We start from the raw sequence: 25,688 nt of genomic DNA, 5'->3' as shown, positions 1-25,688 counted from the left end.
TTACAATATATGGGTCTAAGTTGATGATCACAAGCTAACAGGCTAGCCTGGGTAACAAGCTAATAATAACTTATCAGCTCATCTAAAGTTTTCTAAATTGATGATTGTTAGCAATAGTTAATATTTTCACCTCTAGTGAGCACCATGCTGCTCCTAGTCCTGAGAGAGAGCACAGAGCTACTTTGTGTCTGCAGTGGCAGAATGAAGTGGAGAAAACGGCATAGCCTACCCAATGCTTAATATATTTATTAACCAAAAGTTGTTGCATAATAAAGCACTTTTACCATGAATGGGATCAATCACATTTTGGCACATCAGGTTTCATGGAAAATTCCCACTTTCCCAGTTTGTTGGGTAATTGATGTGCACTCTTGTAATTAGGCTACGATATTTCCTACAGCACTTGAACTCAGCATAGGCTAATTGTAACTATTACAAAGCAAAGGTAGAAACTCCACAGTTATTGGTCTTTGCCTCTGTTATCCTCCCGTTTTTGTACCTAATTATTGCATTTTTTTTACCCCCTAGAATTTATAATTTAGCATAGAGGCAATATACAGAAATAATATTTTTTGACAAAATGCTCAGTTATTGCCCTTTGCCCTGGTCTGGAACTAACAGCCTCTGAGTTAATTTTTTATCATCTAAATCCCCGACAGCCCTGATTTCCTTTGCATGTGTTGATCAAATCTACATTTCATCTAGTGAGGCAATCAGTCAGACTCTGCCAACATGAGCCTGAACATCCCAGGACTGGTGGTGATGGTGCTCTTCTACCTGCTGGTGCTGGGCACCGGCATCTGGGCCTCGGTCCAGTCCAGGCGGGTGGAGGAGAGGAGCCAGGGAGACCGGACCGAGATGACTCTGCTGGGGAACCGTGGGATCAGCTTGGTGGTGGGAATCTTCACCATGACAGGTGAGTATAGAAGCTGCATGGTGTCGGATTGGACCAGTGCAATCTACAGTAGGGCGACTGTTGCGACCAAACAAGTGAAATGATTTATTATGGCTGCACATACAGTAGCCTACTCCTGTTGGATATGTATATTTGATTTGTATTAGTGTGGAAATATCACCATTAGCTACCCTACCTGGGTCCACAGAACAATGAAATGCCCTTAACCAAAAAAATCTGTCGGAAGTATTTGTATAGGAACCCATAGTGTATATAGTGACCTTATTGGACATACTTTATGGCATTTTTATCTCCTATGGTATATAATCTTCATATAGGGACTTAGTGTAGGCCTGTGGTTTTGCTGTGATGTCTGTGTAGAATCGGATTACTATAAATTCTTTTTCATGAGGGATACACATCAGTGTGAGCAAATACAACGATGTAGATACAGCATGACCATTGGTGGTTTATATATGCTGCAGAAAGGGAGAATTGAGTTTTGCATTCATCTGTGTGTGTGTGCATTCCTACAGCTACATTTGTCGGAGGGGGCTTCATCGTTGCTCTGTCAGAAGCAGTTTACACTCCTGGTATGGGACTGACCTGGGCTGTCATGCCAGCAGCAGCAGCCTTGTGTTTCACTGTCGGTAAGACAAGCTTTTAATGACAATACCAGTTTCATAAATAAATAGTTATAGTCTAAATAGTTATGTATTCCGAGAAGCCATTAAGTCAATCCAACACGTTATTGATGAGTAAAGGAGATTTATTTTGACACCATTTACAATAAAACACATTATAAAAAAACAAACCAAAAAACACATGATAACAACATATACTATACGGACAAACATCAGTTCATAGGATGAGACAAGAAGTCAATAACTGAATACTGTGCAATGAAAAGTCAATCATCAGCAAGGGTGTAGGTTTCATTTCAACTGGACAGCAAATCACACTGACATCCTTAGTAGCAGCCTAAATGCAACTCTGCTTTCTCTCACTTCATCAGCAAGATTGAATCTGAAATGAATTTGAAAAAGATACAAATTTATATGAGCAAAGTATGCAGGAATCAGAGAGAGTGAGGGGAATTATTGGTCAAAACTGCACCAAATCTCTGATCTGAAGGACAAACATTGATCAAAATATGAAACATATCATGCATTCCACAATGTCCTGCACAGTCTAAATGGTTGTTGGAATGCCTTTAAAAGCATGCAGTGCAAGGAAATTCAAAACAAGTCTGTGGATCAGATGCCTCAGATCTGGAAAACCAAAGTTTTTACTGCACTAACAGAAACATGGCCCAGTGTAGGAAAATGCCATATAGCCTGTTTGAGATCTCACCTGTGGCTCTGTTGCTCCACCTAGCTGCACGGCCTCATCCACCTGCTGAGGTAATTCACTAATGCATTATGAAGAGAAAATGTAAGGCCCATGCTGACTGCTTTGATGAGAATTACTATACAGAACCATTATACTACTGCTATTTGCCTGACAACAATACCACAGCCCACAAAAAAAAGAGAATATTGTGCTACCACAGCACTTTGGTGTTAATAGGTGGAGTTTTCATGGAGTTTTCAAAGTCAAACTAAAGTCAAACAAAGTGGATTTTAACAATGAAATTGAACTTTGACCAACAGCTTTTTGCCACATGATACATGGTCAAAGTTTGGTATTGGTTGTGTTTGGAGTTAATGCAAATGTACTGCAACGACATCTTGAAATTTGAAACTTTTTCCCCAGCCCACATTGGTGAATGAGTTTTCTTAGTGTTACAAATTTGACTGTTGCAACATTGCTCTTGTGAGATATTGGAATTAAAGTAGGCCCATCCTACATATCATATTAGCCTAAAATTGGACAGGAGTGATACATTTTAAAATAATTTGCCTGCCTGCCAGTCAATAATGTCATATTCTGGGCGTGATCACAGTGAGGTATTATGCATTAAATTTGGAGATATGAGGTTTCTGCACCAGGACACCAAATATTTGTTTGTGATGTTATGTCGTAATGACAGCCGGAATCCAAGGGATCCAAATCTATCTTGCTTTCTGTGGTTGAATTATAAAGGTGGACTTTTCTTCGCCAAGCCAATGCGAGACAGAAAATATGTGACCATGATGGACCCGTTCCAGATCAAGTATGGAAAGGTCCTGAGTGCTGTCCTGTCTGTGGCACTGCTTATATCTGAAATTATCTGGGTGACTGGAACTCTGATCGGCTTAGGTAAGTTACACTGACATCAAAGATAAAGTTTTAAAGGTAAAGTTTCACAATAATACTTCTTGTACTTCCTTCTATTAATAAGGTACTGCACAATAAAGAACAGACAGGATTTGCAGAAAATGATTAGAAACCATGAAGTTTGATAACACACAGGTATAGAGGAATATAAATTTGAATATGTTGAATTTGCCTCTTGATGAGCAGGTGCTGTAGTATGGAGTTTTAGGGCCACTGTAGGTGAAAGTTGTTTTTTTTACCTCAGCCGGTGGGAGGGGGGTCATATTCTGAGAAAAAGGATGACGATGATGATGTGCTCCCTTTGGGGCAGCAGGAGACAGTCGTGGAGGAATGTGAGCAGGGGTCACCCCTCCTTCAGGAGATTATTAGTAGGGCGGATGCAGCCTTGAATATTGGTCTGCCGTCTGATCAGGGACCCACGCTTCTTGATGCCTCTTTCTGACTTTGAGGAGGTGGTCCGAAAGCAGTTTCAGACACCATCAGGTGCTGGTCGCTGGTCTGGGCTCTGTAGACGCTTGACATCGGTACACAATCGGGAGAGGATAGGCTGTGGGCCATTACCTACCTTGGACCTGGCTTTGGCGGCCTTGGTGTCTCCATCTAAGTCAATCCTTGGGAAGAGTAGTTGCCCAAGCAAGAACTGCTAAATGATGGATGTTTTGTTAACTAAGATGCATTGCACTGTGGCGGTCCAGCCTCAACTGGCTAACACAGGGGCCATATTGGCTCTTTACCAACGTTATCTGACTCAGCAGCTGAAGGTGGAGTGTAATTCAGAACTGCTAATGGAGATGCAATAGGTCTCCTCGCTTCTCCCTCAGCTAATGAGGGAGCAGACAGAGGCAGCCGGCAAGGCCTGTGGCTGTCATAGTCCATGCTGCAGCCAGAGGACCGGGCGTGTCTACTGAAGTCATCTGTAGAGCTTTGTAGAGCTGTCTGCCAGCTGTTTGGCGCTGATGCTACTAGGATGTTTCAGCAGGCCCAGGAAGCTCACTGCTGTACTCAGGAGGTGTCAGGTGCTTTGAGGCGGAGCCAAGAATGGCGCCAGCCTCCACCACATCAGCCTAAGCAAACACAGCATCCTGGAGTCAGGGGGATCTGAGTGCCCAATTAGACGCATCATCATGTATCAATTGGGGTAGACGGGGCAGCGGTGGCCAGGGGCCACACCAGTCCTTGACTCAGTCCTGACATGACATCACCCCCAGCCTGCCCCTGCCCGCTGGGGTTTTGTGCGGCATGGGAAGCCCTGGGGGCAGACCCCTGGGTTAGTTCAACAATGACCAAAGGGTCATTGTTACAGTTTATGTGCACCCCTGCTGTTACGAAGTTGGCTGCATCCTCATGGCAGATCTTCAGCACAGAGAGGCTTTGCACTCTGAGATCTCCACTCTCCTGGCAAAGAAGGCATCAGGGAGGTGGGGCGGGAAAATCAGCAGGCGGAGTTTTATTCCCGATATTTCCTTATCCTGAAGCGGGATGGAACTCACTGGAGGCCAATTTTAGATCTCAGAGGGACTAAACAAGTTCCTCAGGCCTTTGAAATGCAAAATGTTAACCGCACAGAGGTTGAGGCAGGCTGTCCTTGTAGGCAACTGGTTTGCAACTGTCAACCTCAAAGATGCCTACTTCAAAACACCAATCTGGAAAGGACACAGGAGATTTTGGTTTGCCTTCGACGACAGAACGTTCAAATTCTGTATTCTCTCTTTCGGCATCTCACTAGCCCCCCACACCTTCACCCAGGTGTATGGATGCAGTCCTGGGGCCTCTGCAGCAGCAGGGTCTCAGGATCCTGAACTACCTTGACGAATGGTTGATATGTGCTCAGACAGAGGAGCAGTGTCATCACCATGTGTTGGTGTAGTTGGCACACATTCAGAGTCCGGGGCTATGCATCTACACAGAGAAGAGCAGGCTGCAGCCCGCACAGACCACCCAGTTTCTAGGCATGTGGCTGGATGCCAGGGCTGCATTGGTGACATTGACACAGGAGAGGCAGGAATCCCTCAAAGTCTGCCTCTCTCATTTCCGGCTAGGAACCAGGGTCACTTGGAGGCTTTGTCTACACCTCTTGGGCCTTATGGCGGCATCAGCACAGGTGGTGCCATTGGCTCTCCTGCACATGCGTCCAGTTCAGACGTGTCTCTTGTGCATGGGGCTTTGCCTACAGAGACACCTGCAGGCCAGGGTGTTGGTCACCAGGAGGCTTTGTGTGGCCCTCAGGTGGTGGAAGAACCCAGCCAACATTTCAAAGAGAGGTATGCTCGGTCCAGTGCTGTGTCACCAGGTGGTCTCTACGGATGTATCCCTGGAAGGATGGGACGCAGTCCACGACGGCAAGGACACCAGTGGGGACTGGAGCGTCTCCTGGAAGGGCCAGCATATCAATGTTCTAGAGCTGAGGGCCATTCACCCTTCAGTACTTTTTTACAGAGCCTGCAGGGCAGTCACATGATTGTAAGAGCAGACAGCACGGTGGCAGCAGCTTATGTCAACAGGCAAGGGGGCTTGGGCTCCCCACACCTTTGCAAGGTGGCACATAGGTTGTGGACATGCACACAATTTTTGCTACTCAGAGCCATGCATGTGCCAGGGGTGGTCAAGAAAATCTGGCGTCGCTTCGGCAGGGCAGTGGCCGATCTGTTTGCGTCCAGAGAGACTGCACACCGCCCACTGTACTTCTCCATAGGGAGAGACGAACCCCCCCAGGCATCGATGCCATGGCACACCAATGGCCTCAGGGACTGTTGTATGCCTTTCCCCCATTCAGTCTTCTTCCGACCCTGCTGCAGAGAATTTGGGAGGAGGTGAGGCTGATCCTGATGGCTCCAAATTGGCCACAGATGACGTGGTTCTCAGGGATTGTGCCCCTCTTGGATGGGAGGCCATGGGAACTTCCAGTTCGCTGGGACCTTCTGAGTCAAACACAGGGCAATCTCAGAACCCATCGTCTATCGGTCTGACGATGATTAGACTCTGGGGGCGACGGCCAATATTTCGGGGTTTCCGGTGTAGCCAGCGGACATCCGGGCCAAGACTTCCGTGCGCCGGTCATTGTTTACAGTCCGATTAGCAACTTGAGTCGAACGTTTCTCCACACAATACACAAACATTGATACTTTTTGTAGGTGTTTTAGGTCCAGACGACATTTCAGCTAATCTCTATAAACAGATATCTGCATATGAGACGTCGTCTCTCAACTCCAACTCCATTCTTGCGTCTCAAGTTGCTAATAGGACATATTCAATGTTCCCCTGTGCCAGGTGGCCCCTCTCGGCCCGGCCAGGGAGGTATCTTGTATCCTTGTCAGTTGGTCTAGTAGGCCATGTGAGCGGCCTCTACCCTTTCACACCCAACCTTAGCATCTTGCGTTGTTGGCCATGCTTTAGGCTGCACCTGGCACCTGGTTTTTTGTTTTGATGCACACTCGCATTTGTTTAGAGCACTCTGGTGGCGGGGACGTCTCATTCGAATACCAGATAAATACCGATAAAATTTGGGGAGTACTTGAGGGGCTACATCTGCTCTGTCTCCTTGTTCTCCTTGCGGTGTGTCTTACAGAGTCCTCGTACATATGGAATATGTAACTGTGTGCAGAGATAGTGTCGATATAATAGAGAACATTCGATTACATTGTAAACTTGGCTCTCTGAATGAAGAGACTATCTCTCCAGGTCAAGGCTGCTCGGGAACACATTCCAATCAATGTTAACCAGTGAGTACATGCACACCTGGACTTAATATACCCGTGCATGGGCCACGTAGTGGTGTGTCTTAAAGAGCTATCTGCATCAACTGCCCTAGTGGGGTCAGTCCCCACACATATGGAATATGTAACTGTGGAGTGATAGTCTCTTCACTCAGAGAGCCACGGTTACAATGTAACCAAACAATCCAGACAGTATAGAAGAGGAATAATCTAAAAATTCTTTTGACCAGAATCTGTTTAACAGATCTATCACACTTTCATTTAATTCTGCTAATGTGTTGCGGTAAATAAAATGATATATTGACTGAATAAGCAATTATTACGAAGTAGTGTGCATGTGTGTGAATTACCTTTGTAGGTGCGACCATGAGTGTGATTCTGGATTTGCCCTATACTGTTTGCATCTGGATCTCCGCTGCAGTAGCCATTGTGTATACACTGCTGGGAGGCCTCTACTCTGTAGCCTACACAGACATCATACAACTAATTCTCATATTCATCAGTATGGTGAGTTATTCTGATGTCTTCACCAAATATGACGGTCGCATGCTAAAACTGCACGATTGGGCGTTTGGTAACAAGTCACACTCAACAAGGGAAGAATGTGTTTTTACCAAAAACTTGTCTGAAACTCATCATGTAGCAGAGTATATCTAAGTGTGTGAGTATATAAGTGCATTTCCCCTCCAAATGTTTATGTCAGTGGTTCCTTGTGTTTCATGCAGTGGCTGTGTGTCCCTTTCATCCTGATGAACCCCTCATCAGCTGACATCACCAAGACTGCATTCAACTTTACCTTCCAGGCCCCCTGGGTCGGTACATTGGAAGCAGAAAGAGCCTGGAGGTGGATTGATAATTTCTTACTGCTGGTAAGGCTTACATGCTTCAGTTTTCAGGTCGGGACACATGCAAACGTTCATGAGCAATGCAGATAATCTAGGAGTAGCAAGTCTTTTTGATATGAGATCTACTTTTCACTTTACTGCAGTTAGATTATCTGCCAGCAAGTTATTTTCACTTCATTACATATGCCTAGTATTCATTCTCACACAGAGATTTATAGACATTGCCACATATAGGAATAGGCCTGCACACATGCACATGTTTTTTTCAGTTAACATTCTATACATAAAATAGCATTGAAAATGGGTAGGGTGACACATTTCTATGAAAAAATTTAAAGATTAATTAGTTTGACTGATAAAAATTATTCTTGGCAAGTAATTTTGTTTTTAGTTTATCAGTTCTTGACAGGTGAGACAAAAAGTTAATTTAGGACACTACATGCAACCCTTGAGACTTTTGGAGTTGCTAGTATGGTTGTTTTGAGGGCCCTTCGATCCAATCCAGATATTTTATTTAATTTGGAAAGATTACAATATGGCTCACCGCAAGCAAATGTAGTAACAGTGGTTTCCACTGTTTTTTACTGAGTCTTTTGGTAGCCTGGGCTATCAGGACTTCCACCAGCGGACCCTGTCAGCCTCGTCTTCAGCCACAGCCAGGATCACCTGCTTCACTGCAGCTGCTGTTATCTTCATCTTCGGAATCCCTTCAGTGTTGATCGGAGCAGTCGCAGCATCAACAGGTACAATGGATTTATTACAGTAGAATAGAACAGAACAGAATAGAGTGTAACCATCCTCATTTTTTAAACATTCTTTCTTCCCCACCTTAGATAGTGAAAGTGTGTCCACACACTAAGCTTACAAGCTAGGCCCTGGACTTGCTATTTTGCCTGATATCCCGATTGTATGTTTGGGTCTCAGACTGGAACTTGACCTCGTACGGCTCCCCTTCTCCGTACGAGCGTGGGGAGGCCGGTCTGGTCCTGCCCATCGCTCTGCAGCACCTCACCCCAAACTACATCGCCATCATCGGTATCGGAGCTGTAGCCGCCGCGGCGATGTCGTCGACAGACTCTGCTCTGTTGTCGGCCACTTCCATCTTCTCCACCAACATCTACAAGAACATCGTGAGGACCAAGGTAAGATGGTCCAGGGGTAATTTACCGTGTCTGAGAGAGATCAGAAGGTGAGAGAAAAGCCTCCAGGTGTTTTTGTCCCTGTGTCTCCCTTCCCTCCAGGCATCAGACAGGGAGCTCCAGTGGGTGATCCGAGTCACGGTGGTATTGGTGGGCTTGGCCGGCACGGCGCTCACCTTTCTAGACAACAGCATCATGGTGTTCTGGATCCTGGGCTCAGACATAACCTACACCATCATGTTCCCTCAACTCGTCTGCGTCCTCTTCTTCAGCATATCCAACGGCTACGGCTCCGTCATGGGCTTTCTGATCGGGGTGTCGCTGAGAGTGTTGTGCGGGGATCCGTTTCTAGGGCTACCGACCGTCCTCCACTTCCCAGGGTGCACTCTGGAGGACGGTGTTTACGTCCAGCGTTCCCCCATCAGGACCATCTGCATGCTGTCTACCATCTTCGCTACTCTGACGTTCTCCTGGCTGGCTTCACTGCTCTTCAACAACGGGCTGATCCCTGGGAGGTGGGACGTATTCAAAGTGAAAACCCGGCGGCCACCACAGCAACTAACATTAACGAGTACCAACACCAGCAAAGAGGACAAGCAGGATGAGAAATCTGAAGTCCAGAATGAGAGCGCATTGATGCTAGATACGTAATGTTAAAACAAATCAACAGGCCTGAAAGAGGAATGATTTATGGGATGCATACATCATATTTCTTATATTGAGCTGTATTATCATGTCTCAGTCTTATACCAATGCTTACTTTTTTGTAAAATAATGAACAGTTTTCAGCCTCTAGGCCATTGGATGGTGTCAGAATTCATCACTCTGTTCAAGCGCACGTCAGGATATTACAAGTTATAATTTTGTTGGTCACAGGCCAAAGAGATCAAGACCGACTGATCAGTTTCATTGCATTTTAGTGGGATCTAAAACAAACTTACTGGACTACACTGACTTTAATGTCTTAAGTTTTGTTATGTATACTACATAGGTGCCAATCAGATGTTGAACGTTTTTAAAAACATATATATATAACATTATTTTAAAATTGTATTTGAATAATAAATTGTAAATCACACCTTTTTTGCATAGAATATAGTTCATGTTTATCAGGCTGCAAAAGGCACTGTGCTGTGTTGTGCAACATAACCAGATATAAAGGCTGTGGCGCCAAGTTTTCACCATGTCTATACTGTCATTTCCTGTTTCGGCCGTGTGGTGGCAGTACGTGCCATAAAGTTCAACTGTGGAAGTTATGACCACTGAAGAAGAAAACAAGGAAGTGTCTGGAAATGTAAAGATTTTTATCAGTAGAATGGTTGTCTAGTGCAAGAAGTAACCGTCTGACGGTTGTCTTTCCCATGGCCTGCAAGGTGAGATGATATATCACAACTCTCCCATAATTTTAAATGACGCATGTGGTACCACACGTTAATTGTGTAACCATGAAATTAACAGGAAGGGGTTAGTGTGCGAGGAGGTTAAATTAGCTTGGTAACTTAGCTAGGTTAGCTGTAACCCTCATTGCTGTAGTGTAGTGAAGTGTAGCCCCGATGCGTTAGGTTCTCATATGGAGAGAACGTTACGTGAAACTCAATTCAAATATCTTACAAATTAATGTACTCTTGCTTATCGGGAGATTAAATTGTTGGTAATACGAATCGTTGGGGGCTACTTTTAAATTCGGCTTACACTAAATACACCAAGCGGCGCTTATTTCCATAAATTAAAACTTTTTGAAATATGTATTTTTATTTCTACGTTACGTTCTTGCACCAAGATACTCCGTGGTGGGCGGTAGCGAGCAGATGAGAAGGTTTTACTGAAATAAAGTGTTGCTTGTTGAATCGTGTCTAGGCCGAATTTACCAGAAGACCCCAATTATTCGTAAAAGGTCTTAAATCATGTTATACCAGCTATAGAAAAAAAAAATTGCCAGTTTTTGTGATGGACGTTGGCATGACGTTATCTCTCACGTATCAGGGCTGGTTTAGTTTCTCTCCCTGCACAACAACTAACAGACTGCGGCTGTAACCTAGGTCCATGTTATTTCTTTGAGAGATTGTTATATCGTACTTAGATGCTCTGTAACGTTAACAACTATGTTTTAAACAGTAAGAAAATCAATATTAGCAACCAAACACAAACAAAATCCAATGCCAATGAAATTACTTAAAACGCTGATAAGAAGCAAACAACCAAGTTTGGGCCCCACAGCAGCCACACAGACACTGTGCTCAGAGGTGTGGAAATACTTGAAATAGTGAGAGCAGCTATAACTGATTTTCCCAAAATGTGTCCATGTAGTCTATGTATGTATGCGTGTTCTCCAAGCGTCTCTAAATACATGAAATTACTCTCAGTCTCATCTCACCAGCCATCTAGTTCCACGGCAGACATGGAGGCTGCAGGAGGAGAGGAGACTCCAGAGACGATGGGGGCGGCGGCGGCAGCAGAACCGAGCTCTTCTGGCCTTATAAAGCCCAAAACTTCCTCTGCCAAATTGGACGCCCAGCTCCAAGATGCGGTCCGTCTGAAAATGGAGGGGAACGCTTTCTACCGGGAGAAGAACGTCCGCTCAGCCATCGGCCGTTATCACCGCGCTCTGCTGGTCCTCCGGGGCCTGGACTCTGATGTGACGACGGCGGTGAAAGGCTTCGGACCTGAGGCGCCTGCTCTCACAGCCGCACAGGAGGAGTTACTGAGGAACACACAAGTGGACTGCTACAACAACTTAGCTGGTAGATAGTGACTACTTGTTGCAGGGTTTCTCTCCTACATATGTTTGGCTTTTCTGTCTGTTAGAAAAATCAGTCATTTGAATTTATTATTTACCCAAAACAAAAAAAAATACATAGGGCGGTTGGGCACTTGCAGTATAATTATTCCATATGTCATAATAAAGATCTAGGTATCTAAACTACATCCATTTTTAAATGACCACAGACACTGAAACAGATACTTGGATAGATCCTGGAGCAAACCCTGGTTCCAGCACTGCAGTGTCCCTGTCTCCACTGCTACAAAAATCTAGTGGAAACACCATCTTGAATACAATTTTACAAGTGTAGGATTTCTGTTAGCATAGGCTGGTATGTAAACATGAATATGTAACATTATTTTACTGATTCTCTCTCTCTTCCCCTCTGCCTCAGCCTGTTTACTCCAGAGACAGAGTGTTGACTACGCTCGTGTGCGGGAGTACAGCCTGCGGGTGCTGCAGCGGCGGCCGGGCGATGTCAAAGCACTGTACAGGGCAGGAGTGGCCACTCTGGAGCTGGGAGACGCACAGACCGCCAAGCAGTACCTCACCCAGGCCTGCAGGGGGCAGCCTAACGGTAAGAAAGGACCCGGCACACCAGGACTTGTGTGTCATCCACAGCAGGCTTCGGATGTCATCAGTAGGAGAAATATTTATTAATTTAGATATTTCTGGTTCCTCTAGCACAGAATTTCAGTGTATAAACAGTGGACAGTGTATAAATGTAATATATGTTTTGACAAATTATTTTCAGGTGGAGATTTGTCTCAAATGACTACATTTCTCCATTGGTTCTTATAGTTCATAAATATTCACTTCCTCCTTTTACTGCAACCAAGTTTGTAACCGATTCTCCTGATTGCCGTTTCATATTTGTTACCAGTTCATATAGCACAGTAAAATTGCTTATAAGAAAACATTTGACATGCTTTTGCATTTGGAAAGTAGTTCACCAATCAATGCGAAGCAAAATGTTGTATTACCTTAAAAGGACAACTGTTTGCAAACTCTTGATTTACCAAATATGGGAAAAATCTGAATGTCATATTTGTGTTGTATGAAAGCTCATTTCAGCTAAAAATATTTGGCATTCTTCAAACTTGAGCTGAAAAAGAGCAAATTACAAACTGCACTCGCATTTCATGAGTCCCCTGTTGCTTTTCTGTATATTTTTCCAAAGACCAAATATGTGACATTTAAAGAAAGTTTAGAAAATGTTCTTGCACCATGCCCATTTTCCCATTTATCTCTGATACAAAATAATGCTGGATAAAATACATATCCACACATGCAATAACTTTTTCATTTTGCATAATTCTACAGATTCTCTCCTTGCCTCCTGCATATTTGAACACCTGTGGGATCAGAGAGAGAAATGAAATGAAGATTCCTTCAGAAAATGAGCACAAAAACTTGATTCTTCTTTTTTTCCCCCGTTGCAGACGCTAACGTGAGGAAGCACCTGCAGAGGGCTGAGGAGAAGCTGGGCAGGGAGTTGCAGAAGGAGAAGGCCATGTACCGAGGCATGTTTTCCTCCGGCCTGAACAGCAGCGCAGGAGAGGGGATCAACCAGGCCAACGGCACCGGTGAGGGGGTTTAAGCCCGCCAGCTCGGCCCACCAAAGAAAGCCTCAATCTCCGAGAGAGACTTTGTTCGACCTCCGCTGATCGCAAACTGGGAGAGTGTTCATACGACCCGCCTTGCGTTACTAATGTCTGCCTATCTCCTTGAGGTGTGCATGAGGAGAGCGTAGTCTATGCTTGCCACTGAGGAAAGTGGAGGTGACGCTGCTGAAGATGGGAAGGAGAGGGCAGAAAGGACTTAGTTTCCTAGCAACAGGGAGATGAAGCTGAATGTTTTTTTTTTTCTAAGCTTAAAAAAGCAAGGGTCGGGATATCTCGCAAAGATGCATCTGGAAGCTGCGTTGAGACCGTTTTGTGCACTACTCAAAGTCCTGTTTATGCCTTCACGATTGTGGTAGTCTCTGGTCAGTGCTGTGAATGTTGATATGATATATGTTCCTGTTGTTTTGATTTGGTAAAATAAATATTTTTTAAATTATTTCCATGCTCAGAAGTCCTATCAAACTCAGTTATTTGGTTGTAAATGCATTCTTTTTATGGAAATAACACTACATAGGAGCTGTATAGATAATATAGGTATTTCAGGCAGAGTACATGTTAGTTAGAAGTTTCTTTTATTAATTATAAGCCATGAGAAGCCACATTTTGTCTCAAACAACTCTTATCAATAGTATTTTAATCATTCGATATACGTTTCAAAATCCTGAGCACAATATCAAGTTAAAGAGTATTTGCTTGATTTTGGTCAATATCTGGCCAATATGATTGTACTTCAAAGGCAATATTGCCCACAAACAAAGAAGAGGAATATCACATTCTCACAATAGCCATTATCACTGAACAAGTCACAGAGCAGCATGCAGAAGGGGAGCGCACACATACACATTCACACTCATGGTTTAGAGTAGGCCGATATTTCTGTACTTCAGCTGCTGACAACCAATATTTTGTGCCGATATTAAATATCTTTAAGTTTGACCATTTTCCTGCCCAAAAATTACAAGTGTCCCCCAGAAGTTTATTCCTGTCAAGGTGGAGAAGCCTCTGAAACAGCATTTAGACCATGTGACACTAAAACTCCAATGAAACTCCCATACAAGTGAAATTCTTTTAAGGTTTGCAGCTCCTTAAAGGAGTAGTTCACCCCAAAATGAAAGTTTCAATCATTATCTACTCACCCCTATGTCATTTGAAACTCCACTGCAGTTCATAGGACAACCAAACACACAGCAAGTTAGCTCCAAACCATTGAAGTTAATGGGGCCATCTTTTTACAGCTCCAAAAAAGGTGTAAAATGTCCATCAAATTTCTCCAAACAGCTTCTGCTTCTGTGTTTTGTAGCCAATCGATTGCACTGTGGATCCAAAAGTGCAATATTTACCTCATTATCCCCTATATTTTCCTTATCGACAACGCATTATACTACAGTGTGCCAACAGTCACCCTAAGGTTGCAAGCAGAGTCTTCCTCCAGAATGCTGTAGGGTGATGAGAGCATTGTCAGCGAAGAAATACGAGATAATGAGGTAAATATTGCACTTTTGCGCCCACAGTACAATAATTAAGCTACAAAACACTTTTATTATGAGGCACAAGCTGTTTGGAGAAATTTGATTGGCATTTTATGTTTTTTAGGAGCTGTAAAAAGACGGCCCTGTTAACTCCCAAACATGTTGGGCCCATATCTGATATTTTAAATGGCCAATATTGGTGAATCAATATATCAGTCTAACCCTAGTTTAGAGTCACAAACCTCTAAGTTTGAAAATGAAAAATGATGGCACTTCCCTTTACATAAAATAAAATACAAACTGTCACTGGTGTTTTGATTGTAACATGTGGAAGATGCAACTATTGAGATGCGCATTTATTGGACATGTCTCACTTCTTGGATGTTTTCCGTTTGAGGCTCAGGGACCTCATGGAGCCAAACACCCTCCTCCCCAAGTCCCGCAGCGAACGGGAGCGCTGGAGGGGCATCCGTGGGGGAGGGGATGGAGAGAAGGAGGGGGAGGAGAGAGGAGAGAGGGAGTGGCAGCTGCCTTCCAGGCTCTGAGAACGAGAGAGGTTGAAGAGGCTGGCGGTGGAGGAGAGGCGCTTGTCCTCCTTGACTCCCAACGATCTGATCCCTTCCTCCTTCTCGATCTCCAGGCCGCCTCGTCCCACATCTAGGGAGGAGACCCAGTGTGCCCGCCTGGTGGGCTCCTCTCTCTGGGCACGAGGCACCAGCAAGCCCTGGGACTCGCTCCGGAACAGAGCCCTCCTGGAAAGCCTGAGGCTGGAGCTGCGTTTCTCCCTGTCATCCTTCCCCCTCTTCTTAGAGAAGCTGGGAGAGCTCTCTACTTTTGGTCTCTTGTCTTTACTGCTGGACATGCCCTTCACCCTTTGGTGATCTTTCCTCCAGCCTCCGCTGTTGTTCCTCGTCCATCCGTAGCCGTACTCAGCTCTGTCCATCTCCTCTCTCTGAATCTCCGCCTCTTTCCCCCAAAGGCGTCCCTCGAACCCCCTCCAGAGTTTGTTGGAGGTCTTTCTGGGCGTCTGGGCCGCTGTTCGCTCGTTCTCCTCCTCCTCTCCCCAAACGGAGCTGTAGTTCTCTCTCTTGGCGAAGCCGCTCACCGTCGATGCCCTGATCAACTCGCGGGACGCATGCTTCCCTCTGTAGAGCCCCTCCCCCTCCGCCCGCTTCCACCCACCACCACCCACACTTCCTCCTCCCCCACTCTGCCGAAGCGATCCCCCCCTGGGCCGGATGCCGCCGTGATCCAGCGGAGAGGCCCTGGCGCTGGCGCGGGGCAGGGAGCACTGGGAGGGCGCATCCCGTCGGAACACAGACAGAGGGGTGGGGCCCAGGGGGGACGGCTGGAGAGGGCGGGGAGGGGAGCGGCCCCTGGGGGTGGGACGGGAGGCAGGGGAGGAGGCCGTGGAGGAGGGAGGGTCGGACGGGGAAGGGGTCTGCTGGTAATGGCAGTGCGAGGAATAGTGCGGAGAGGGGGTGTGAACCGATTGGTAAGGGTGTATGGGGCTGCTGGAGTGCGACAGGGGGGAGTGCGAGAGAGGAGGGGTGAGACTGGACTGAGACTGTGGAGAATGGGTGACACTGAGAGACAGCTGTATTGGTCTCTGTGGATTCAGGTCAGTCTCCATGGACGCACCTCGCAGCTGCACTCTAGAGTAGTCATGCGACTGCTCCATCTGGGTCGTCAAGCGATTGTGACTTTGACCCCTCGCCTCACCTGCAGCATCTGCCTGGAAGCAGTCGACGTCCAGCTCCACACCTTGCTCCATCAGCCCCACCACCACCGCTCTGGACAGGCCGGAAAGGCGGGAGATCTCCCCCACCATAGCTGAGTCTTCGCTCAGCTTGGGGCTGGAGACGGACTCTTGGATCAAGCTGCTACGCTGAGACCCAGGAGCTGATCCAGAATTCGCACCAAACACTGGTACTCCAGGCCCAGGCGGGGCACCGCTGCTCCAGTCCAGGGAGCGACAGAAGGCTGGTGGCCCGGATCCAGAACTGGCCGCGGACCCCGAAGTGACCTCCAGAGAACTGCGGTGGCTCAGGGAGGAGGGGCAGGTGGAAATGCGAGGCCGAGCTCTAAGCGCTGGGGTCGGGGTGGAGGAGGACAGTGATGTAGCAGAGGCAGTGGAGGCGGCAGCAGCAAAGTCACTCCTCAAAGCTCCGCTGGTTTTGGAGTTGTCCACCACACCCAGGCTCGCATTTAAACCCGGGGCCAGGTTGAGGTTGAGGTTAAGATGCAGACTTATATTCAAGTCTTCTCCGGTTGCTGAAGGAAGGTTGCCCAGGTTGATGGAGTTCCTGCTGGCTTTTTTCCCAATACTGCTGAGGCTGACTCTGGCCGAGTTCCCCAGCAGGGACTTGCAGGGCGTGACACTGCCCCCTGGCAGGGTGGTGGGCGTACTGCGGCTCTCGAAGGCAGAAAGGGACTGGGTGGAACCGTGACTTTTGCCAGGGGTGCGAAGGCCCCGGTGGGTGACTGGGCCAGGGGTGGCGGCTGGAGTGAGGTCCGAGGTGGAAGAGACCACACGGCGGCGGTATTGGTGAGCCAGCCGTGAGATGTACTGCTCCAGCTGGGTGAGGGAGGCCGGGACAGGAGGCTGGTGAGGCTGGAGGGCCAGACTGGAGGCGGTGGTGGATCCTGGTGGCTCATCAGAATGGGGTCCTTCAGGGCTGGGCGAGGCCGATGGCTCCTGGCTGTGGGACGTGAAGAGGGGGCTCTGGAGGGCCACGGCGTGCAGCGGGCTGGGGTAGGGGTACACCTCTTTGGTCCGACGGGACAGCAGGTCCGTACAGTAGCGCGGGTCCAGCTGGGGTCTCGGATGGACGGAGGAGGTGGAGGAAGGGGAGGAGGGGTCGAGGAGAGAGAGAAGGGAGGAAGGCTGAGGGTCACCGAGGCCCGAGCAGAGGTCAGAGAGAAAGCTCAGTCCAGTCATGTCAAGGTCACTTGGGACTATAAGAGACAATAAGAGAAGAAGGGAATTTGGTTATTTCAGAAGAACTCGAGAGAAAAATACATTTACCTTTCAATTTTTATTTTAAATATTTAGTTTAAATGAATCTGGGATCTTTTACATTGTAAAAGTAAAAAAAAATGAGGAAAATGAGGAATGTGGAATGTGGAAATTTATTCGACTGCTGCACTCATTGTAGACTGCTCTAGACTGTGCAGTTCAGCAACATGGATCCATAATATCTACCAGCTCACCTGATACCGGTCTCCTCTCTGTCGCCTCCGTGTCTTCCTGGCTGTTCTGCACTGCAGGCTGCGGCTGCTGCTGCTGCACTGCACCTTCCAACCACTGGGTGTCGCTGTTGTCACCAGACAGAGGGCTCTGCTCCCACAGCCTGACGGGTCTGGCCAGCGGGCCTGGGCCTCCCTGAGCAGCGTCACTGGACACAGAGTAGCACGAGTCTGACAGAGAGCTCCCACTCACTGAATAGAAACCTGGACAGGAGAGAGGGAAACAAATTCACTGTCTGTGTCTGTGCATGTGCGTGTCATGCCTGCCAACATTAAAGTAATCATTTGCAACATTTTCATATAAATGAATGGCTGTTTTGCTTCTCTCTATTGCCAACTGATACTAAACACCCGGTGTCAGGTAGGTCTTTCCAGGGAAAAATACTGATGCGTTTGTTTGGATAAATAGAAGAAGAAGTGGGTAGGACCGAGAAAAGGACCGAGGCAGGTGTATGGGCATAGACAGAGACAAGAGTAGCAGCGAGAATGGACAAGAGTTGGGCAAGAAAGGGTGAGAAGTTGTTGACAGCGAGAAGGAGGGAAATGAATGAGTGAGTGCAAAGTGAGATAGGGCGAGAGTAAACAAAGACAAAAAGGGTACGGTTAATGTTTAATGGGACTTCTCTCACACAAGGTGAGCTCTAGTTCCAACAGAAGGTGACAAACCGTGTTGGCTATCGTACAGGCTCGTGATGTGGACCACACACTGTCAGAAACACCTGAGCACGAGTGTATGTGTGTGTGTGTGTGTGTGTGTGTAGCATCCACCCAATAGTACCTGAGCTAGGTCTGGAGTCACTGTCCAGCTGGACCGCACCGCCGGGGTCCGGAGTCGGGGGAGACAGCAGGTCAGAGGGGGTGTCCCAGGACAAAGTAGACCAGCGCGAGTTACCACCGTTTGTGGAATGGACCGTCCCGTCCCCAGGGTGACCGCCACAGTCCACTGGGCTACTCTGACAGGGTGGGACCATTGTGTTTGAGGGAGAGGGAGCCTGAAAAACACACAAAAAGGAGCGGGTATAAAGCATACAGTGGGACATCACTCATTGGAATATACAATGCAGGGCTTGCTCTCTAAAATCTAAAGTGATGATTCACTTCTGTGGAAAATTTTCATTTTGTAGTGTGTTTACCTCTTCAGGCGTTCATGAATGGTCAAACGCTAAAACTGGCCCCTCTGAGGACCCTTACTCCCCACCTCTCACTTCATTTAATCTGAAAAATCTAGTATTACTGCCTTCTGTGCCTCCAGCCGCACTTTTCAAGAAGTTATCTGCCTGTTATCAAGAGCCAAGGCAGCTACTATTGGAGGTTAACGACTCCTAAACTTCTCCACAGGTGTATGTGGTGAAATGTGAGAATATGTGATACCAAAAGGGAAAAAAATCACTTGAAAGTACAACAATGAAGCTCGTCAAAGCCTCGGTGCAGCCGTTCAAGTCGCGGCATGTCTTTGACGGGGCTGACACAATAAGAGACCAGTGTGAAAAGAAGCCCAGGGTTTGTATGTCCGTGACGTCATTCACCACACACACACATACACACACACCCCGATGATGTCACCACCCTTACTGGAATAGTCAAGACTGAGGCCCCACACAACAGCGAGAATAACAATTGCCACGTCAAGCTCGCTACTTGAATAGCAGAGTGCCTCCATTTCCTAGATTAGTAAGGGCTTGCTATAGTGTGACCCTCACCCCCGCACCCTCCTCATCCCCCCCAGGACAGCAAAGAGCCCATACATTAAACTGATCAGGCCCGGACAACAGAAACACTGTGAGTGGTGGTTAGCGCTGATCAATCCCCTTGTTACTGAGGAAACAATGCAGGTAGTGACTCACTGCTGGGGTGAAAGAAGGGAGAGAGACAGAGAGAGGAGGAGGGGGGGGGGGTGAAGGAAGGAGGCTGGGGGGGGGGGGGGGGGGGGGGGATTTGGAGGATAATAGTAGAAGACAGATGACGTAACAAAGAACAGCGGGAGCGGCAGAAGGGAAGGGGGATGGATGGATGAAGGGAGGGAGGGAGGAAGGGAGGAAGGAAGGAAAGGGGGCCGAGGGGGAGAAAGAGTTTCAGAGTTTGACCTGTCTTAAGGCTTATCTCCTCTCTTTTCCTCCCCCCCCCCCCCCCCCCCCCGTGAGATTAGGACCTTCGACTCATTTCTGCCCCCCTTTATCCTATACGTTCTTTCTCTTTCTTTTATTTTTTTAACACTCTATGCATTTAAAGGGAGCCGTGGCTGACTGTGTGACCGAAGGAGAGAGGGAGAAGAAGAAAGAAAGAAAGAGTGAGTCACTGAGTGAGTGAGGGCGGTAGAGGTGTGTGGGGGGGGGTTGCAGGGTGGTTGCCGGGTGAGAGAGAAGGGCATCTTGAAGGACCCCCCCTCCCAACTCCCCTTGACAAACACCCCCCCCCCCCCCCCCCCCCCCTCTATAATATCCTTCTAGCCTGCCACCCCCCTACTCACCATAGCTACAGCTGCTCTCTCCCTCTCTATCTCTCTCTCTCTCTTTCCCTTCCTCTCGCTCGCTCTCTCTCTCTCTTCTCCTCCCACACAGAACCTCAACAGCACAACAGGCCTCGCAAAATATTTAACCCATCCTGAGCCTAGACACACGCGATCGAGTCTTCTTCCGCTCGCATGTTGCCATTGTCGCAAATGCACACTCACTTATTCCCTAATTCTAACCACATATTTCTAAAACTAAGATCTAACCCTTAAAAAAGAAGCAAAGATCTCCAAAACTGTCTTCACTTTCTGTCTGTCCTTGGACAAACATTTGGCCCCTCCACACACACACACACATTACCCACATTATCCCTCAACAACATAATGCAAAGCATGTTACGGCATATAACGTTACATAGAGACGGGTGCGTGATCAAATCATAGAGGCTGACAGACAGGCAGGTGGGGGTCTGCTCCCAGCTCTGTAATATGATATGCCTTCATGTGAGGGAGAAACGCAGGCTTTTACCCCACTGGAACAATATGTACAGAATGTATAGGTTGATTAGATAATAATACTGCAGGGTCTTAGCTGCACAAGCCACACACCTCCCCCTAAATGTGTGTTACATGATTAGAGCGAGGGAAATTGCGGCGGGTGTCATGTTTGTTAGTTTGACCGAATAGTGCAAGATGGAACTAGTAGTCAGATATACTTGCATGTTCTGCATGGTGCAGTGTGTATCATCCATGCATTATTAATACGGTATTAGAAATTAAAGGCATCCCACACTGTGCATGTTCATCTGAAACTATATCTATTCCAGTTTAGTAATGTAATGCATTTCAATGTTTATGGGGCGTAAAGGTGATGCATGGAAAAATCAACACAACAGACGTTTTCAGAGAGTTCAGACGGACCCCGAGGCTAAAAGCCACAGAGACAAAAGCTGTCTCACTCCAGAAGTCAGGCTAATAGCTCCCCGTGTAAGATGATGCTTTCCAGTACTAAACCTAATTTCAAGACAGGCCGCCTTGAGAAAGAGGGCACATACACACATTGGTACACACACATTTTGAATTAAGGCAAGCTCTAGTCTGCAGCACATCCCCTACTTCTCCCACCCCTCTCCTCTATGTGTTTTCTATCCGTTGAATTTAGCTTCTGAAGAGTGAATACTGGACTGGCTGGGTATCCACTGTCAGCCCTTCACCAACTTTTGGCCTTGACATCCATTTTAAGGCATCAAAAGGTACTGAAAGGTGTGAAAAAAGGTGCTGAAAAGTGTGAAAAGACTTCAAAATGGTGGATTCTGACAGTGAGAAGTCAGGTTCTCAGGTTGACAGACGTTTATGGGTGAAATCAATGGAGCATTGTTTGGTTCTACTTCTAAAAGCAGATGGTGTGTACAAATGGTTAACAGAGAATTATTTATGTTAGTGAATAATGAAACGTGCTTTCATTCCACAAAGAAAGATATTGAAAAGACTGTTGTAAAATGTCTAACAAAGCCCTCCCCTAGTTTGTTTCATTTCAAACTGTATCTATGTTTTTCCATCACAGATGACATTCCACAGCCATAATCCTCTGCTCTGCACTTTCACAGATTGAAAGAGTGAAGCACATTTGAAGAGTTTCATTCCAAAATGAAATGTCAACCATTTGGGGGGGAAAAAACACCACCTACTCTTATAAAATGATTGCTGGCGTGAAAGTAGAGTGCATTACGTTCTTCATGAGTCATCTCAAGACTTTGTCTTCCAAAATAGTTCTATTTTTAAGTAGAGCAATCTGTGTTTTTCAAAACAGTGACTAATGAATTTCAGGTGGCACGATTTTGCTAAAATGAATACATACTTGAGGGCTGAAACCTTCATTTACAGTATAAGTGCAATTTTTTAACCCTTATGAGAAGCGACAACACTCTACTTTCTCTGCCTTGTTCTCTGTTCAGATGGGCTGTGCTGGTTAAATTTAATACGGTCACTTTGGCAACAGCGAGAACAGCAATTTTTCCGCCTCTATGCAAATGTCGGTGCGCATTGGCGGAGCCCGGCTCGGGCAGAGGGCAGGGTGCCAGCCGGCTCCGCTACACTAGCGGCTCCCTTCGGAGGTGAGAATGAGTAATGCTGCTCACCCTCGCCGTAGGATGTCTCAGCACCACGGGGGGAATCTACATAGGAGATGTGGAGAGGTGGGTGGTGTAAGAGAGAGGCGGGCAGCGCGTTATCAGCAGCGCTTCAGATTCACAGGCCCTCGCTCAGACGGGAGCGCAGTTTGTTTCACTGCACCGGTGAAACAGATTTTGTTGTCTCTGGTTATTTTCCTTCCTCTAGTGCGGCCTACGAGGGACGCATTTCATCTTGTCTGAGGAATATTTTGGTCAATAAATGCACCGCTCTGCAAAGTTGGAATGGAAGGATGACCTCAATTGTGGCCTGATTTAGAAAGAACATGTATTATGTCGGTGTGTTGCAGGCTGCTGAATAACACCACTCATTGGTAGGGATGGGACGGTATATCGAAATTCAGTATATCGCAATACAAAATGTGACAATACGTATCGTGGGGCAGAAAAATGAATCGTGATATTAGCTACATTTTATTCTGCTGTAGTAATCACTAATGAGACGGCTTGTCCATCACAACTTCACAAGCTCTCCATCCAAATTATATTATTTGCACTTTGTAATGACATTTTTATTGTTGTTTGCATTCTAGCAAGCCAATTCTATCGCTCGGAAGATTTGTGTTTCAGAAATAAACATAATTCTGCACAGTCAGACTTTGTTGTCACTGAACTTTTATTACATTGTACCGTGGTTGTATGGGATCGTGAACCCCATATTATCTCACAATAATATTGTGAGATAAGCATATCGTCCCATTGTTACTCACTGGAATCACACACACACACACACACTCTAATACCATTTTGTGCAGAGTGACAGAGCCAAAGTCTTTGTTACCCCCTGTGAAAAGGGAATACCTCTCATGAATTCATGCATGTTATTTGTGTAGTGTTAGGACGGCCCAATTCATATCTGAGGTGAACAACTCTCTCCCAAAGCCAAAAACAACAAACCTTGAACAGAGCTTGAACCCGTCATGTCATTGGTTTGTACACTCTGGAGCTGCTCCATAGATAACAACATGTACACCACTGTGCTCTCTGTTGCAGTGCAGGGAATTAGCATCCCTGAAGTTACAAGTCCATAGAAAAAAAGTCAATTCCTGCACACACAGCACTTCGTTAATTTATTTTTGACGACGTTTCGGTCACAAATGTCTGGCTTAGTGGCCCCACAGAGTGTTTTCTTGAGTATTTATCCCCCAGCTTAGCTGTATTAGTAGTTCTATCATTTGTGAAGCAGAAAATCCTCTCACAGTCACCTTACCAATTCATTCTCCATGGAGCAGCACCAAATTTCACATCTCCATGATATCACAGGTTCAAATCTGTTGTTTGTGGCTTGTAAAGAGAGCTGTTCATAGATACTGGACCACCTACAGCAGCAGTAAACCCCCAGGATCCAGGGCTGTGCATGTCATGGGACCTGCTCAGACCCTGTCCTCCTGTATTACATGTCAACCCACATTCTCCACATTCTGAGCACAAAAAGACCTGTATATCAATTTCAGGGCAAGGTTGGGAAAGGGGTTGTGTGTGTATGTATGTGTGTGTTTGATTAAGATAGATCACACCCTAACCTGTGTGAGTAGGTCACACTCCCCTGTGTGCCTTAATGGAGCTTTCAGGCTTTCACAATAGAAGATGAAAACGGCACCTTTTTGCTCCAGGACAGGACAGGGTCACAGTTATGGAACAATATGATCATCAGAGTGAGTGTGTGTCATCATGGGTGTGTAACCACCAGTTACATGCATTCCTTGTCATAGGATCTGAGGAGAGAGGCTCTAGATTTTAACCAGGAAAATAAGTTTTAGGTCAACAGGCCCGGGTGGCAACTTAATGTAGAAATGTAACCAGGCTCAGTGTGATTGTCCAGATGCCAAAGTGGATTTTAGAATCGCCAAGAGTGATTTGAATGCAAACTGGGTGTCAAAGTGACCTTTACAGCTGACAGATTTACCAGCCAGAGCCAAAATGCAGCAGCATCTGGCTGGTGGCTCTGTGTTAATACCCAGACCTGGTTTCCCATATCCCCCCACATCCTCCTTTATAACCTTGAGCCACAGCACGCAGACAGTAGCCGGTACTGTAACCCTGACCTAAATGACATTACTTCCATGTGACGGTCACACGCTTGTATAATGGTCAGATTGCATGGTTGGATGGTCTCTGTCACCATCTCAGTCAATTGGGTATTCAGCCCTCGGCGCAGCAAGGCAGCGATAAAATCTGTCTACTGAGCTGCATGGGGAATGGCTTGTTGGCAGATCACCATCATCCCCGCATCCATATTTAATAATCTCGTCAAGTAGAGATCCGGGCTACGAGCTGACAGACGCACTGACTGACCTGTTGCCTGCGGGATGTCGCAGAGCCCCGGTCGGCATCCGAGGCAGCGCTCTCCGGGGTCCCGCTCCCCTCCTCCTCCTCCACCTCCTCCTCCCCCTCCTCCTCCTCCTCCCGCGGATCGACGGCGGCGGCGGCGGCAGGTCTGTCCTCCAGAGCGGCGTCCACCATCTCCAGGTGTTTACACCTGAGCAGCTCCAGCTCCAGCACCCCGGCCAGCGTCGCTTTCAGGCGCTCTCCGATCCGGACGCGCTCGGTTCCGGACCAGAGCGAGTTCACGCAGCCGCGGCGGCCGGCCATCCTTGTCGGGGGAGCCGGGCAGGCGGGACCGGGGCGCACCGCTGACCACCGCCGCTCGGTTACCGTGCTATGAATGAGTGAACGAGTGGGCTAAGGTCCAGCGCCAGGCAGGGCGGCACACGTCCGGGCGACCGACGATAGCAACATAGTAGCCGCTTGCAAACCGAATTAACGCAATATGAAGGAAAATATCCTGCTCGTGCTCACCGTCTCCATCTAACGTGCCATGTAGCTACCTTCCAGCCAACCTTGCTGACTGACTAGAATTCATGAATCCACTTGTAGCCTAAAATAAGGAGATCATTTTCCATATTAATCCAAGCTTGATTTCGGGGTGACACTGTGTCTTTCTAGTAACGAAGCGTCCCCGTCCATCCTCGGAGTTGCGCCAGAGAGAGGTTCCTTCTGCTGGGTCCCAATGAAACAATGCAACAGAGGGAGATAACGTTACATGTGGGATCAGGGAGCCAGGAGTGAGCAAGGGGAGGGAGGAGCCACTGCGC

General features: G+C 47.0%; 3 protein-coding genes across 4 annotated transcripts; 2 read left to right on the top strand and 1 right to left on the bottom strand.

The window, feature by feature from the left end:
• The first annotated feature begins 620 nt into the window (after positions 1-620).
• On the top strand, positions 621-10,021 carry LOC139910453 (high-affinity choline transporter 1-like). Its single transcript, XM_071897743.2, has 8 exons — positions 621-916; positions 1,432-1,545; positions 2,981-3,136; positions 7,226-7,374; positions 7,593-7,736; positions 8,302-8,455; positions 8,637-8,854; positions 8,954-10,021. The coding sequence occupies exons 1-8, from the start codon at positions 733-735 to the stop codon at positions 9,500-9,502; spliced, it is 1,668 nt and encodes a 555-aa protein (XP_071753844.1). The 5' UTR covers positions 621-732; the 3' UTR covers positions 9,503-10,021.
• Positions 10,022-10,100: 79 nt separating this feature from the next.
• ttc9c (tetratricopeptide repeat domain 9C) lies at positions 10,101-13,673 on the top strand. 2 transcript variants are annotated; one of them, XM_071897744.2, is made up of 4 exons: positions 10,101-10,224; positions 11,229-11,592; positions 12,007-12,189; positions 13,055-13,673. In XM_071897744.2, exons 1-4 carry the CDS (start codon positions 10,213-10,215, stop codon positions 13,210-13,212), a joined length of 717 nt encoding a protein of 238 aa, XP_071753845.1. In that variant the 5' UTR covers positions 10,101-10,212; the 3' UTR covers positions 13,213-13,673. The 2 variants fall into 2 exon arrangements, with proteins under 2 accessions (XP_071753845.1, XP_071753846.1); XM_071897745.2 differs by having other exon boundaries at positions 10,129-10,224; positions 11,215-11,592.
• A 158-nt stretch (positions 13,674-13,831) lies between these two features.
• LOC139910468 (uncharacterized) lies at positions 13,832-25,582 on the bottom strand. The gene is made up of 4 exons (XM_078289081.1): positions 24,889-25,582; positions 18,734-18,947; positions 17,920-18,159; positions 13,832-17,664 (listed from the first exon to the last, which is right to left on the bottom strand). Exons 1-4 carry the CDS (start codon positions 25,183-25,185, stop codon positions 15,077-15,079), a joined length of 3,339 nt encoding a protein of 1,112 aa, XP_078145207.1. The 5' UTR covers positions 25,186-25,582; the 3' UTR covers positions 13,832-15,076.
• Positions 25,583-25,688: the final 106 nt, after the last annotated feature.

Source organism: Centroberyx gerrardi, chromosome 16, assembly GCF_048128805.1.
Source record: "Centroberyx gerrardi isolate f3 chromosome 16, fCenGer3.hap1.cur.20231027, whole genome shotgun sequence".
NCBI lineage: Eukaryota > Metazoa > Chordata > Actinopteri > Beryciformes > Berycidae > Centroberyx > Centroberyx gerrardi.
This window is presented reverse-complemented; position numbering and strand designations above follow the sequence as displayed.

Bases quoted from the DNA above. Each gene is read 5' to 3' on its own strand.
- ttc9c (XM_071897744.2), top strand. The intron at 11,593-12,006 runs GTAGATAGTGAC...CCTCTGCCTCAG, and splicing joins CTGCTACAACAACTTAGCTG to CCTGTTTACTCCAGAGACAG. The intron at 12,190-13,054 runs GTAAGAAAGGAC...CCCCCGTTGCAG, and splicing joins CTGCAGGGGGCAGCCTAACG to ACGCTAACGTGAGGAAGCAC.
- LOC139910468 (XM_078289081.1), bottom strand. From the start codon at position 25,185: ATGGCCGGCCGCCGCGGCTGCGTGAACTCGCTCTGGTCCGGAACCGAG. The intron at 18,948-24,888 runs GTCAGTCAGTGC...TGTGTTTTTCAG, and splicing joins CGACATCCCGCAGGCAACAG to GCTCCCTCTCCCTCAAACAC. The intron at 18,160-18,733 runs GTACTATTGGGT...TCTCCTGTCCAG, and splicing joins TGACTCCAGACCTAGCTCAG to GTTTCTATTCAGTGAGTGGG.
- LOC139910453 (XM_071897743.2), top strand. From the start codon at position 733: ATGAGCCTGAACATCCCAGGACTGGTGGTGATGGTGCTCTTCTACCTG. The intron at 7,375-7,592 runs GTGAGTTATTCT...TGTTTCATGCAG, and splicing joins TTCTCATATTCATCAGTATG to TGGCTGTGTGTCCCTTTCAT. The intron at 8,855-8,953 runs GTAAGATGGTCC...CCTTCCCTCCAG, and splicing joins AGAACATCGTGAGGACCAAG to GCATCAGACAGGGAGCTCCA.